Consider the following 16,390-nt stretch of genomic DNA (forward strand, 5'->3'; position numbering starts at 1 on the left):
CTAAAGATACCGTAGTGATGTCACACAGTGAGCCACAGGAAGGACAAAATAAGACAAAATCTAGAAACTGATTTCTCAAAACGATATCGTGTGCAACAAATAAATATTAAATTGCTCGGTGAACTTTTGTACAAGTTCTGAAGTGAGACTACAATGCATTTATTAGTGCTGTCAATTTAACTCTCCATTGGCAATGCGGGATATATTTTAAGGTACATCAATTTTTTATTATAAATTGAAAAAAAATTAATAGATAGCGGGGTTTGATATTCTTACCTAAAAAAGCTTGTTAATGTTAAAATTGTGTATGTACAAATATCCGAATGTATTCTTTCATTATAAATATAAATAGAAGTCGTATCCGTGCCTTAACGACCCATGTTGCAAACCGCATAAAAGATTTTTTGTAATTAAAAGATTTGAATTCTTTTTAATGCTAATTTTAAGATACGATATAAAAATTTTACTTTTTTAAAATAGAGACCAATTAATGTCTCATATCATTCTTTTCACTAATATAATTGCGAAATCATTTATATAGATATATATATCACATACATACATAATTCATGAAATATACTCGAAATTGAAGAAACTCCTTCAGACAGACTTGTTAAATTAGAAAAATTCAACTCAAACCTTTTTAAAACCAAAATTATTATACTACAGTTTTTTCTGATGTATATGCCCAAATATTGTAGTCTAAAAAATTGTTTTCATTTACTCTCATATAAAAGTATTATAAATTTTTTTTTAAACTTTATATAGATATATCATTTCTTTCAAAATTTTTATATTTAAATTTGTAAAAAGTAAGTAAAATACGAAACGGTTTTTATTATAATAAAAATTTGTTGGTAAAGATTTTTCAAGTATATATGAATTGTTTCAGATTTTTATACAATTCGGAACAATAAAAAATCTACTGTGGACTCAGATTGCAGACTATAATTGACAATTTTATATTGAATGGAGGATGAAATTGTTCGCAAAAATTTTCTCTTCGTTTAAGTTAAATTTGAGTCAGCACGATTTTTTTATTAACTTTGTCTCATTTTATCCTTTTTTTTATTCAACAACATAATTCGAGCCGCCATAAGGAAAATGGAACATGTTTGTTTTCCTTTAATAGAAATGAAATATCTAAAATTGTTTGATTTACACTAACGCAACACAACAAAACACGTTCATTTAATACATTTATTTTAACGAAATATAATGCAAAGGATTTTATGCGGTGCTCATCTTGTTTGCGTAATTTAATTCACCGTGCAAAGAGGCATAAATTTGTCATCAATTACGTCAACCAATTAATATCAAATTTAATGAATGTAAGTAATCTGTTTTAATTTAAATAGGGATATAAGTTCTGATTAAACAACACGATGACATCGCAAAAAGTTGTCCAACTGTTAATTATGATCGACGAGAATAACCGCCGATTAAAATTATGGGCGATGAGCAATTATTAATTCTGGATCTTCCGGTGGGATTCGGAGCGCGTTTACGTACCGGAAGGAGGCGCCTCGAAGTTTATTTCGAGTACATACTTGGGGCGGCTCCGTTGAAGGTGTGACATTTACATGTGAACCGCAGCTTGCAGTAGTTCCGCTTGTGCTCCAACAGCTCCCCGAGTTCCGTGAACATCTCCCTGCAGTTGCCGCAGATCAGTATATCTGGATTGCCTACGACATACCTTCAATTAAACCCAGCCTTCATTGCTCGACAAGGCTTTGGGACTCCGCGTGTTACAAGGAGCTAACTTATAAACTTAGAGAATAATCATTGCATAATAATATAATAATAATAACGTTAATTTAACTACAAACATTACTAGTAGTGCTACGATTTTGTAACGGAAATAGATACGTTGAGATACTGCTCCTAATCTGTAATTTATACTGAAAATGTGGCTTAAAGTGAAGTACGCTATACGTACATTTCTTATAATATATCGTCTTTATATTATATAATAATTATGAATTTTAAATGAAGACTGTTTTATTTAAAGCAATGCATCTTTAATCGCGTTAGACTCACATAGCCCTTCTATTAAGATATTAATAGACATGTTGAAATAAATTCACCATTTCGCTTTGTTAGTTCCAAATATTCGACTTTAAGGTAAAGAAGGAGAGAAGGTGAAGTACATCACAAAGCTAACATCGAAGTACATAACGAAAACGTACTGTCTCGAATGCGGTACTTACTGTACACTTTAAGTTGATTCAAGTCGGGTATCGTGCCGGTGTTTACTGTCGATTGTTGTTTCTGTAGCTTCGGATGTTGTGCTCGTGTCGGTGGCATCAGACGCGGCCGCTTCAACGGCGGTGCTAAGCGCGGCGGAAACGCGGTCGACGCGTAATAACTGCAAACAGAAGGATGTTTTGCAAAATACATTAGTACGTGCTTTACGTCAGATTTCTACGCGCATCTACATCCACAATTGCGTATACACACATATACACGCTTACACATTTTGTGTCATCATCGTCGTCTCTTTCCCTCTTTCTTTCTCTTTCTCTGTTTTTACGACATTGATTGTCTTTTAGCCTGTTGTTACTTGCTCTTTATACTTTGCATTCTAATATTATATGTCTATTATTATTCTTCTCTTTGATGTTGTACAATTAAATAAGAGTCTGTGATGCTCCACATCGACAACTTCGCAAATGAACAACCGTATAAGCCGTTCCGCAAACGAGAGCATTTCCTTGAATACATTTGGGTACACGGTGGAATAAATGTACAGCATTAAATGCATTTTACAGAATCGCGAGATCTCGCTACGAGAACTTCTTTAAAAGACTTCCCTTTGTCGCAGTATGTAACACGCCGCAACGGTGTTGCATGTCATTTTTATTTCGTTATTTTATTTTGAAGAAAAAACTTTAATTCCTCTTATAATGTTTCGCGCTTTCCTTTCTGTTTCACCCCTTAAACATTTCATTTAAATGGGAAAAGTGTGAACAAGTGTAGTCTTTTGTAAACAATCGACAGAAACGTTAACATATATTCAACTTTAAAATAATTATATTATCTCTTTAGAATAATTGTATTATTTAACCAATGAGAATCATGATAGATGTATATTACTTTTCTACAATATTTCAATTAACTTTGTTATCAAGAATTCTGCTAAAATTGGAAGCGTCAGCTTTAAGGAAGCTAAAGCGATTGTTGCTTTAAAACTTCGAAGGTAGAAGCACGCGGTAAAATAAATTAGATTTGAATAATTCAGGATGTATCCGGTAATACGGTTCCTGCGAATTAAGATCGAATTACCTCGAGATTTTTCTTTCGGCGGTATCACTTTGTGAGATAAAATGCACATCGTATTATAACGGAGGAAAAATCGATTATTTCACGCATAATAAAAATGAGCTAATTACGCTGTAACTGGAAACCGTTTTTGGAAAAGTTTTGTAAATCGTTCCCTCGTGAACAATCTTCCAACGACCACGTGCGATGATAATTATTCTATTACAATAATAGAACTGTACGCTCATAGTCCATTAGCAGCAATAGGTAAATGATAACGAGGGCATATGTTATTCTTTATGATATTACGACATGCAAAATATCGAGAACATCATAGCGGATGGATTTTGCACGAAATTTCATTGTACGGGAATAATGCAGAATGCACGCATATAACTTTACGATGTCAGAATTGCTGCTTGCCATACTGGAGATGCCAATACTGGAGATGCAAATTTGTAAATTGCCTTTGCACCTCTCTTTACTACTTATAAAATTGTGTAATAAAATGTATGAAAACAGAAGCATTTTTACGTATTCGTCTGATTCTGTTAAGCGCAAGTGTTACAATGATTTTTTTTAAATTTTAAACCATTCTGATTCGGTTTGTTGAACTTAAAACGGAATCGCAATTTGAAACTGAAACATTAATATCTTAAAATAGATTAATCATCAATTCTAATGATGCTAATGAGTTTCTTAAAAATTTGTAAATAATTTATTACGAAGAATATTATTATACCGGAGAGTAATATTTTTCGCAATAAATTATTTACAAAATTTTGAGATGCTTATTAACATTATTATTAAAATTGATGATCAATCTAATTTAAGATATTAATATTTCAGCTTTAATTTGTGGTTGCGTTTTTGAAGTCTGATAAATTTATAAAACTGAAAAAATATATTTTTAGAAAAATTTGCATATTACTATTTATTATTAAATAAAATTTAACCGAAAATATAATTATTTCTCTTAACCATTTTATAAAAAATTTCCTCTCTCCCTTCAAAAAAAATGAAAAAATGACACCACACCATCATTTTCAAAAACAAATTGTGAATAAATTACACTTTTATGGAGCAGAAATTTAGGGAGATTTAATTTCTTTATCTCCGGCGAGTATGCGGGGATTAAAATCTTTACTGCATCAGTTTATCCTCAGATTATGTTTACTTTTTTTTATTTTCTTTGCGTTATACTTTATTTTCTGCTCGTTTTAAATCACCATCAATCACGGCTTGATGTAGGTATATTTAACCGCTAAATATAAAATTGTCGATATGAGACTCATCGCTCACTCGATCTCGCGTAACACATGTCATACGATTACACAATGTGCTTGTGAAATATTTCGTCTTTTAAATACTTGTATTAAAACACGATCCATAAAGTACAAAATCTGTCGTTTTGTATTAAAAAATATTGCAACTGTTCGATGTAAACGAAAGCTTACACGAAAGCCCGCAGATCGTAAATAAATAAATAAATAAAATGTGTACACATTTTCCTTTGGAAGATATTTTTATTATTGATTTTCTTGTTTGTTTACAATACATTAGACGACGCAGCAGTGTCTCGACATTAAGTACATAAGAATCGAAAATAACTTCACTGTGACGTATTTGTTGAAACCAAATATACATGCTACTATGTATGTAAAACAATTCAATCATGTCACAACAATGCACAGAAAAGTAATCGATATCTAGTTCTCTCTTGTTATTATTGTATCGGTTTCGTAGCCGATTTCAACGCCTCCCATGGAAACAAAGTCTGAATCCTGACAATAAAAATATCATGTTACTGACATATGCCAATGCTCACGTCGTTACTGTCGGGCATTGCCGATTCCTATATTCGCTAGAAAATTTCAACGTTTGATTTTCCGGTAAAGATCTCAAAAATTAAAAATGTCATCAGAAATTGAATGATGCTTTTATGGCGTGCTACTATAATATTTTATAATTTTTACTTTACGCTGCATTATTTTATACACTTGACTCAAAGTTTTTATAACTTTTGATTCGTATACATCTTTCATATTTTAACGGAATAGACTTTGTTATATTTTATAAGATTTGTTCCATCCTTTTTCTTGAAGGATACAACAGTCGATGAACGCATCAGACCATTTTCATGGTCTTGCGAAGAAAAACGAAGGTGTTATTTAAGGATTAAACTAGTAAAGGAGGTATAGGGGTGCGCGTGAATTCGTGCCTTCTTGCCGTTGTTAAAAGTTCTTTTAAGACGAGTTTTGCTCTCTTCCTGGAAGTCGCGAATAATAGCAAAGGGTCGCGACAGGCGAAAAGGGATGATCGGAAAAAGTAACAAAAGACCTATAAGGCATCATCTTCGACGTTGTTCGATGTTGTTCTCTAGTGTGTTTCAACAGTTTTAACATTTCCAAGTACCATCCAATTATCAGCCAAGTCAGCTGTTTCCTTCTCAGTGATCAGTCGACAAGTCTTTGTAGACAAACTTCTCTAAATTATTTTCAGATATTACGAACGTATTTGAATGAACATTCGAAGATCAAATGAGAGAGATTTGTACAAAGTTAGAAATTAAAAAAGAGTTTTTAATACTCTGTGCTGCACATGATATACAATTATAAAGTTAATTACCTTTTTAATTTTAATTCGCCTCTTTTCGCGTAGAAAATGTTTGAAGCCTTAAATGATTTTCTTACAGTCTTCCAAATCGGATAAATGTCTAATCGATTATCAACGTATCTAGGTCGCGTATGTACTCGTAAAAGTCCAGTTATATTAACGTTACGACACCATACATCTGTCCATTTTGAGGCTTCTAATTGCCGTAATAGACATAAGTAGGTTAATATCGAACATGTTAGATCGTTCTTACATACATGAGTAATTTCTGTTGTCTCAAATCTCTTACCACGATGGAGAATAATATGCCATGATTTAATTTACCTCAGCTCGAACCGTAGAGCAGATTCCGTGAATTTGAAAAAATCGCAAAAATTTCGGAGCAGTACGTAAAATATCCAATCTCTCTGTATATAATATTCCATGTTATTTTAGATTCCATACTGTTTAATCGAGCGCGCTCAATCTCGGACCGGGGACGACGTGCCCGCCGAAAAACGACGCCGACGCCGGTCGTCCACGTCGTCGCGTCTCCACTTTATACGGCGGCGGCTCTCGGATATGCATGTATTCAGATTAGACAACGCGGAGGGAGAATTTGTCGGATAAATTCAGCCGGGGGTAGTGGCCGGGGGCCGGCTCGCGCTCGCTCTAACACACTGGATTTCATTAAAATTCATTCGGCGCGGCAAGCTGTCACACGCGCCACGGATGTACAGACGGACGAGCGGGCTAATAGGCTTACCGTGTTACTACAAAAGGCGCCGAGCCCCTTCTCTCACTCGAGCAGATTGTACGCTGTGGCCATATAAATTAAATATAAATAATGTACACAATGTAAATTGAATTAGATGACGCGTGTCACGCTCGCGGTCACAAATATTTTATACATGTACATCCGCTGAAAATGTAAATGATCGTTAAAACGATTATTACACCAATGGAGTCCGGTAAATTAGCGTAAATTGAGTAGATCGAAAGAACAAAAGGTCAGGATGCTGACAATTTGCAAATCCAAGAGATCGTTGTATGTAATAACGATTCCACGTGTGACGTATAACAAGTTGATGACATATCGCGAGCAACAGCAGCATCGTCAGCTGCATTATTTCTTATTCCTCATTTTTGCCCGATCTAACATCAATAAATCATGCATTTTTTATCAGAATGCGTCAAGACATCGTCACAATGTACGCTCAACGCGGACAAAACCAGCCGGCCATATTTTACTATCGCAAGTATCACGATTTCCGCTCATCCCCTCGCAGTCATAAATAATATTTCTGTCGGTGGCCAGGTCGGCGTTTTCCCGCAATTATTGCGTCTCTCATAACCGACGTCATAATTCTATACCATAACGAGGCCATTCGTAACCCTCCAATCCCACTCTCCTCCTACCCGCCCGCTATCCACTCTTCCACTTCATTCTGACATTTTTTTACGCGCGTGCGACCTTTTACGGATGACGGCGACTAATGGCAGCTGCGTTGCAACAAATACGTAGCGAAGCGATAAATAAATGTAATAGCAGCGGAATGATAACGACGTCATGACAAAAGCGTTGTAAAATCATCAAGTATTATCTCGTTCATTATTTGTAAACCGTTGCATTTTGCGACTACATTTGAACGATATTCTAGCTAGCTTTCGATGGATTAAAATGTGTTTGAAGAATTAATGATTTTATTAAGACAGAATACGTGAAATAGTGTGATTCTCATGGTGATCTATTTTAATTTTCACATTTACCGCTAAATTTAATTTAAAAGAGAGAATGAACATTTTCCAATCTAAATTTAAACTCAGCTGGAAAAATCCGAACAAAACGAAGAATTCCGACAGGACAAACGACGGCGATGGTGACGTTCGAAGACGAGCCTAAAGAAGGTCGGCCAATAAATCGGCGGATTTTCATCACGGGCTAACCCTCGGACGGACGTCGGCCAACGAGCACTGTGATTGGCAGCTCTGACAATTATTTGTTTTCCACAAATCACGCAGTGGCGGCGACGTCGTTCTTCTACCTTTTCGTCTTTGCTCCTCTTTTTCTTTTTGCTTAAAATTTTCTCGTGATTCGCATCTTACAGATTCCCCACTCGTCACTTCTCCGTTTCTTCTTCTGTAAGCTATCTCTCCTCTATTAATAAAAACCGGTTAAATTGATAATTGCATTGTAAACTGCAAATGTAAACTTGATCAATTAGCATACTTGCAAACTGTATGTCGATTAAATTTGTACATTCTAAACGTTATCGCGTAATGTTAGGAACCTCGTAACACTTGTTAACAACCTGTATATATTTCGAGACGAAGAATTTTTAATTTGATTAGAAGGGAGCGAACGAAGTTACTAATTGTAAGTACAAAACGTTCTAAAAGTAAGTGTGGCAATCAAATGTAGCGATAAAAATTGATTGATATTTAATTTAAATTTCTTTTTTTTATGTGCTTGAAATTTTTATACTTCGGAATACAAATCGAAGTTAACTCGTTATTATAAAATTATGTCTTTACGTTTCATTACAAGTATTTCAACTTTGATTTCTTCTTATTTTTACATCCTTGCATTTTCCTTCGGTCGTTCACTTTTTATTACCACTTAACTCTTCACAACAAGGTAAAATTTGTGCCTTAAATAATTGAATACTTTCTTAGAGTATTTCACGTCACATGTCGAAAACATATCTAAACGTCTTTTTGTGAATAAGATTTTGGTGTAAAAATTCTAAAAGAATCAAATGAAATTGAAGAAAATATATTAAATTTTTGAGGATGAGATCTCAAAGAAACGGTACATATAAATAACACATTATTAATATAAATTAGTAAAGATGAAGGTGATTTAAGAGAATACATACACGTGTAATTCCGATATGTTTTTGTATGTACAGAAGCGATGTTATCACGATCGATTTTACATTACATCCACTTCTTTCACCGCCCACCGCATTTCATCGTGCGAATATTAATGCCGCAATTAATTTCGCTTAAATCGCGATAGAATATTTCGGATTTTTCATGAAAGCCAAATTATGCGCACTGACCAACAATGGCGCACCGGCATTGACCCCTCCGCCTCTCCCACCCTTCCCACTCTATTCCTCTTTTTGCCCGGGTGCCATTAATTCGGTACGATGTTTCGATTAAATTGCAGTCTAAGCGCGAAGAAGTGAAAAGCGTTTTGTGCGTTTGACGCGCCGCCAATTACGCGAGACGTCAAAATAATGAAGGTGGATCGCGTTTTCCACGATTGCCACCTGCCAATTATAGCTTTTCGCGGTCGTGTTTGTCGCCCTTTTCCGCGCCAATATTAATAAATCATCATTGAAATTGTTGTTGCATTGTCGCGCGATGACCGAAGCGAACGCGGATTTTGACGTTGAAATTTTCACTAAATTACCGATTATATACGCGTGATGCGTACGACATAATTGCATAATAGAAATATTAAATGTCAAATCTGCAAGAAAATTAATTAAATTAATTAAATTGATAAATGTGTAAGACAAACTTTGAAAGCTTCCAAAATCTTAATATTCAATTGCAATTTGTATTCCTGTAACATTTACATAGAAAACCTTCTGTATTTACATATAAAACCTTAAAACACAAAACCTTACACGAAGAATCTATTTGTCCCAAAAGACAAATAGGTTTTGTATGTAAGGCTTCAAAGTTGTTAATGTAAATACAATAGGTTTTACATGTAAATTTTACATATTAATACATCTTTTTGTAGAATTCCACTTGTATTTAATGCACAAGATTAAGTACTTTTGTGATTTTAATATATAGAAAATATTTTAATAAAAAAATATTTTTAATTTAATATAAAATAAATATAAAGAAATTGTTTCCAAATGTATTTTACCGTGATTACTATTTGTATTCATGTATCTGCATTTATACATACATAAAATATAATATATAAAATATTCAATAGTCTTTCATTGATGTGCATAAATAAGCAACATGAAAATACTGAATATTTTTCACGTAATATTGTAAAATTTTCTAAGCTTTAATTTATTATGGGATGTTTGCAAACATAACGAGAACGCTATATTTGCGATTGATCGCATAAAAGCGGACAAAATGATAAAGGAAAAGTTTAGGAAGCATGAGGCGGCCGTTTACTTTCACGAGGAAAACTTTTAGCGTTTAAATTCAGCTGCGGTTTCTAGAAACGATTAAAAACATCGATCGTAAATTATCTTGGTGGCCATTAATACTTGAAGTGCTATTTCGCAGGTGATAAAGCGTTGAATTTAAAATAATTAAGAATTCGCAATATAGGTATAACGATAAAATCATCGCAATAATACGCAGGATATCTCGGTATAAAAAAATAAAAGTTTTTCAAAAAATAATTTAAGTTAGAATAAACTTTTCCCAAGACGTCCATTAGAAAGCACTTCGACAGGTGCAAAAAGTTTATAATCGTTTTTCTCTTAATTATGACATATCGTTTTCCTATTTCAGAAGTGACAACAACTCAAAAAATTAAGTTCCCAGAAAAGGAAAGAAACAGTTTTTCAATTTGACAGAAAATTATTGACTAATCAAATAATATCGGCAAAGAGAATATATTCTTAATAAATCAAATATTATTTTTGCCATTTTCATTTCACAACACTCACAAAAATCATTCTTTTTGAGTTGTGATATTTTGACAATCTTTAAGAGAATTAATTAGTTATTTTTGATAAATTTTTTGATACGATTAAATTGATAATTAGATTTACCTGAGTTATTCATAACTCAAAAATCATGTTTTTTTATGACATTATTTTTTAATTAAAAAAGCGATGTCTCTTTATGAAATATAAGTATAGCCTTAGCCAGAGAGAAATATTAGACACATATATGTTTTTCATTTATCCGGAATGTTTTTACCTATATTGTTACCTATTGGTTACCGGCATTATATATATGTAAGTTTAAAAGGTAATTAAAACAAAGAATAATTTATAGCAAATGTTATAAATTAATTTTTGAGCAAAAACTTTAAATAATGATTAATAACGTACCTGATATTTTTGGCCAAGGCTGTATATATTGTTAAAAAACGTGTAGATAAATATGTATATCTTTAAAAATATATACGTTGAGGTTGTTTTGTGATGTATTAATTGCAAAAATTTACTATTACTATTTAATAATATATTGAAAATTACTTCGGTGCGGATAAAGATCAAAGCGCATCGCACATGCGAAATTCATTGCGTATCTATAGCTGCGGATAATATATTTGCATAAATCGGAACGGCTTGCGAAAACAAGTTAAATATAGAAGCGCATCGCTAGTTTTTAGCTTTTGCAGAGTCGAATGTCGAATGCATTTTACATTTTTCAAAGGGATGATGCCGTGTAACTTCACCACTGTAACTTGATTGGTCGCAGCGTCAATTTCAAAGTTGATAATTGACTCGCTCGCGAAAAAACACGGCTGACCAACCTAGTATTTATTCGTATTCGGCGATTTTAAATGTTTTCGATATCGGCAAATAAATCGAATAATAATATTAAACAAGTGTATTAGAAGAAATAAGTAAAAAGTTCGGAAAAAAAAGGATAATGTGAAAATGAAATTATTTTCTTGTTACTTTAAATTTATTTTTATAAAGAGAATATATTTAAATTTTTTAAAAATATTTTTCTTTACACACACATATATTGAAAATTATTTTTTACTCTTCAGTTTAACTTTTTATTTGCTTTAAATTTAATTGTGAAATTTTTGCGTTAATATTTATTGTAAAATTGTCCATATAAAAACCATGATTATAAGCACGAGTCTGTGGTTATTTTGTAATGGTGATACTCTCATTTTCGTATAGCATAGAATTAATTTCACGTGGCAATAACGTTTAATTTGACGCGGATAGGACGTGCATTAAGCGATGCACGATCTATGCACTTAATGTATATCGATGTGGATCGAGCGTTTAGGCCGACGCGATGCCGACGTCCCGACGTCGAGGGTCAAGGGACATATCGATAGCACGCGATTAAGCCCTCGAAGTCGCGAAGGTGTCTTGAGAGACATTCGTCCCTAATTAATCTTCCTCGCTCAATGTACAGTATCGGGCATCCCGATCAAGTGCCAAATTAAATAGAACATAACATGGTTTGTCGAGATATCTACATAACAGTAGAATAAATAAGTGCTCGTAAAAAGAAGAATTAACCGATGCAGCAAGTATTTATAAACAGTACTTATAAAGGGATTCTGTCGTACCTCGATAATAAATTTAGAAGCAAAGCAAAAATTAGCACATTATTACGAGCGTCGCATTTGTCAATTATCAAAAAATACATCAAGTTCGCCGTTGCCTTATTTACGTATTTTGTTTACTATTTGTAATCCATATAATAAAGGCATGATACGTCGTTGTGTCTATTCTTAAAAAGGGCATGTAAAATCAAATTGAATTTTAGAGCTGCCTCTTTCCCACGATACTGATTGATGCTCTCGCTATACGATGTGCTTATTTCGTACCGTGAAAAACTGTCAGCACAGAGAGATTGCAATTTTAATAACTCGAACATAATGTAATATTTAATAATGTTGAGTAATTTTAAAGTTATTTGTTTTTAAAAAATAAAAAAGTAATCCCAACGTTTGTCTCAAACTTATTTAACTTTTCTCTATACATATGTATATTATTTTATTTCTCTATCTTTTTCATTTTCTAGCTTTTATATTTATTTCTTCTTAAACTTTTTTATTTAATTATATATTTTTCAAATTTTAATTTTCTTTCTTATCTTTTCCTTCTCAATTTCATTCCTTTACATTTGAACTTCTTTATTTATTTTTCTTTCTTACAATAAACTATAATAACTATTCTGTTGAAAAAAAAATAATAACATATGAAATGTGCAAATAAATAATTAATCTGTTCCAATGACGCATTTTTAGTAGTAAATAGTAAGTTTTATGAGCTTTGAACACACCACACGCTGACTGTATATAGATCACTTACGCAGTAAAAGATCAATGTGAGACTAACCTGCAAAACTTATATAATTCCCAAATCAAAAGAAAAATATAATATCTATTGTACATCACATACTGTTGAAGATCAATGGAGAAATACTCCATCACCTGAATTAAATAAAATTTTTAACATTTATATGTCGAAATGCAAATTAATCCATTTCTGTGGTTAGTTTCAAGTAAACCACACCCATATTAACGTACACTCATACTAAAGAAGAATAATAAACTAAATTTGAGTCAAATTTGATCCATTTCCCTGAGTCGAATTACTTAACTCTATTTTGTTTTACTTAAATTAATAATGTATTGGTTAAAAACAATGACGATTTATAGAAATAATAAAAAATAACTCAAAATCATTTGTCAATTATGTGACATTATTATGAATTTAACAGTGTAAATATAAATATTTTATAATTCGCAATATAGACAATTTTGAGACAATCGTTTTTTATGTATATTTCAGATACAATATAATCTTTTTTAAATCAGTGAAATCCAGAACAATGTGAAAACAAAAGACGTAGAGCATTCATTATTGTGTTGTATTGTACATAAATAAGCTCGATATCAATTTCAAAATCATTATGTTTTTATTATAAAAAATAATTCAACAAACTTTATAATTTCAAAAAAACTAATTTTGATTTGTAATAGTTCAATGCATATTTTCCGCGAAGAATGTACCTAATAATAAAATATTTCCAATTAATACTTATATAAAAATAACATGTTTGCTAATTTTTTACAAAAAGAATCTTCATGTCTCGAGAAGAATATTCAAAATTAATCCTATACATTTAAAATTTAAGAACCAATTTTTGCAATTTTTATTGCAACTGGAAATCGAAATAATAGTTATGAATATTGTAAATTATGGATATTATTTATATATATATATAAATTTATACATATATATATAAAGGTATACTTAGAATGATCATTTATAATAGTTTTCATTAAAGTTACAAAAATCTATACACGAAACTAGTCGACCTATTCTAGTATATCTGTACATGTATATGCAATATGCATATATTATAAATGTATACAATAAAAACTATTTTTTATTTATGTTAAAACCTGTTTTTATTAAAATTTTTGTTAAAATATCCGAATATTAAATTAACATAATTAATGTGATTGTGTTATTTGAATATTTTATATTATGATATTCAACATTTCTTAGAATTAAAATAATACAATTTATAATGGACTATATGGACAAATTGTTTAAAAATAATGTATGTTAAAATATAAATTCTAAGATGAATCAATAAAATATTGTAATTAACGTGTTGTAAATATTGATAACCTTACTGAAGAAATATGTTTCCACAATTACTCACAAATTGTGCCAATGTTACATTTTTGTGCTAATTTTTTCACATAATATTTATGTTACTTCTCAACACATTCATCTTACCTTAAATTAACACGAGTAGACCATTTAGGGCACGTAAAATGTGTTAAATTTAACATAAATTTTTCTCAACTATGTATATTTTCATTATCAAAGTTACGAACAATACATACAGTATGTATATACAGAACGTGACACATCATAAAAAGGAATCGTTGGAAATTTAGCGATGAAACAATAAATTACGCGTATGCGCTTCTCGGTAATCAGTTTAACAGGACCATTGTAAAGCATAAATAACCGTGTCTGCATCTTATCGCCAAAATCGATCATGAGTTACAGTTGTATGTGCAATTATTGCTCGGTGCAAAACCGCGCAGGTATAACGGCGTTCTTGTTCTTCGCGTAGTTCGCATCTACCGGGTGACAACTAATTCCCGGCAAACCCAGTTAAGCCTTTCTCGCTGGTTCCCGCGCGTAATTAGAAGGGACAAACTCCGAGGTACGCGAGTCTTCCGCTAATTTGCATTGGTTTAACAGCCAGTTTCAGACTACTTGGCGTCGCGTTACATGGCTATCCTCTAATTTGGGAGGACGACAAACGAGAATCGCAACACCTTAACCCGCCCTCTTTTTCCACGGATAGATCATACCTTGCGAAATACGACTTAAATCGTTTTCACTTCTCGTAATCCTTCCATATCTCATCTATCATATATATATATATATATATACAATATAAAAAGATGTAATTTTTTATTAGACAAAAATGAACAGCTGCAGAAAAAAGGTAATTGCATTCCATACTCATTTAGAATATTCCTACATTTATGTTTTAGGCATATATATAAATTATTATCAAATACTTAAGTAATTTCATAATAACTGACTCTAATTGTTTTAGTCATGTATTAGATACGTGTATTATATCGACGTATATATGATTAACGTATACACTAATATTGTCACAACGTATTGTCTATTGTTGTTTGTTAATAAAGACAATTACATGGTACCCTCTATTTTATCATAATTACGTATGATTAATAATGCCGGCTATTACTTATTAATAGTGGCGATATTATACAATACATCTCGGTAGTAGCTGCTCCAGTATCGTTATCATTAATGGTGCTACTTGATACGGCATTATAATTTGCATATTGTAATATTGTATCACAAATTTGTCCTTACCTTCAGTACATTAAAGCTGCTAATTATTGAAAAACGTTTCTCATGTGCATTATTAGTGTATAAATGTATATTATATTATTATGCGGAACGAAATTATATATTGTAAGCGAACATATTGATATAAAGAGAGCTCATTGTATTAATTATTAAAACTTTCAGTTGTAATCTTGTAATTAGAAAATCAATATAACTCTATCTGATGTTTAAATTATATGTAGCATTAATCAAGACACTGCACTACCAATAATCGGGGAGACATAAGCTTCGGTACTTCTCGTTCTCCATTGCTGTCTCCGGATTTAGGACTGACATCTTCCCCTTCTTCCTTATTGACCGCCTTTCGTACCATACAAACTTCATACTATGCTCCTGCAAATTTTATGTTGCAATAACGGAACGCCACTGGTAAAGTCAAAAATAAAATTGACAATTTACGGCGGTTGTACGATAAAACGAACGTACATATAAGATAAGCCATGTTTCTTAGGAAAATTGCCGAAAATATATTTAGATAATATTCTGATAAGATAGAAAATAATAAGATAATAAAAGATTAAAATTAAAAATGTATTTAAAATAGAACATATTTCAATATAATTAATAGATAATCTTAAAGTTAGAAGTTGTACGTAATAAATACCTTGTTTTAATAAAAGATGCGTTCTTGCTTACTGCAGAAATATAGGAGAATAAATAAATGCAGATACATTCCACCGCAATGAAATTAACCTCATTTGTGCGCAATGAGTCGCAAATTGTTATTCTCAGTCGATAATCCATAATTATTCATTACGCTCATATAACCATAAATAGTAATTATTAATTTAGCCCAGCGGCAGCTTTTTGTGCACATTCGATCGAATGACACTTTGCATTTGTTCAAATTACGAGCCAATCTACGGTGGCACGCCTTTGGTAATAATAATTACTTGTAATGAACGATATATTAT

General features: G+C 31.9%; 1 protein-coding gene across 4 annotated transcripts in view; it reads right to left on the minus strand.

The window, feature by feature from the left end:
* Positions 1-16,390, minus strand: part of LOC108780146 (uncharacterized) — a 197,551-nt gene that overhangs the window by 4,541 nt on the left and 176,620 nt on the right. For all 4 annotated transcript variants that reach the window (XM_018547751.1, XM_018547753.1, XM_018547750.1 and 1 more), the window contains 2 exons: positions 2,211-2,368; positions 1,551-1,685 (listed from right to left, as the gene is read on the minus strand). In XM_018547751.1, the coding sequence (XP_018403253.1) occupies positions 1,551-1,685; positions 2,211-2,368 (293 nt within the window). The remainder of the gene's footprint in view (positions 1-1,550; positions 1,686-2,210; positions 2,369-16,390) is intronic.

The sequence above is a fragment of the Cyphomyrmex costatus genome, unplaced genomic scaffold (assembly GCF_001594065.2).
Source record: "Cyphomyrmex costatus isolate MS0001 unplaced genomic scaffold, Ccosl1.0 scaffold685, whole genome shotgun sequence".
Taxonomy (NCBI): domain Eukaryota; kingdom Metazoa; phylum Arthropoda; class Insecta; order Hymenoptera; family Formicidae; genus Cyphomyrmex; species Cyphomyrmex costatus.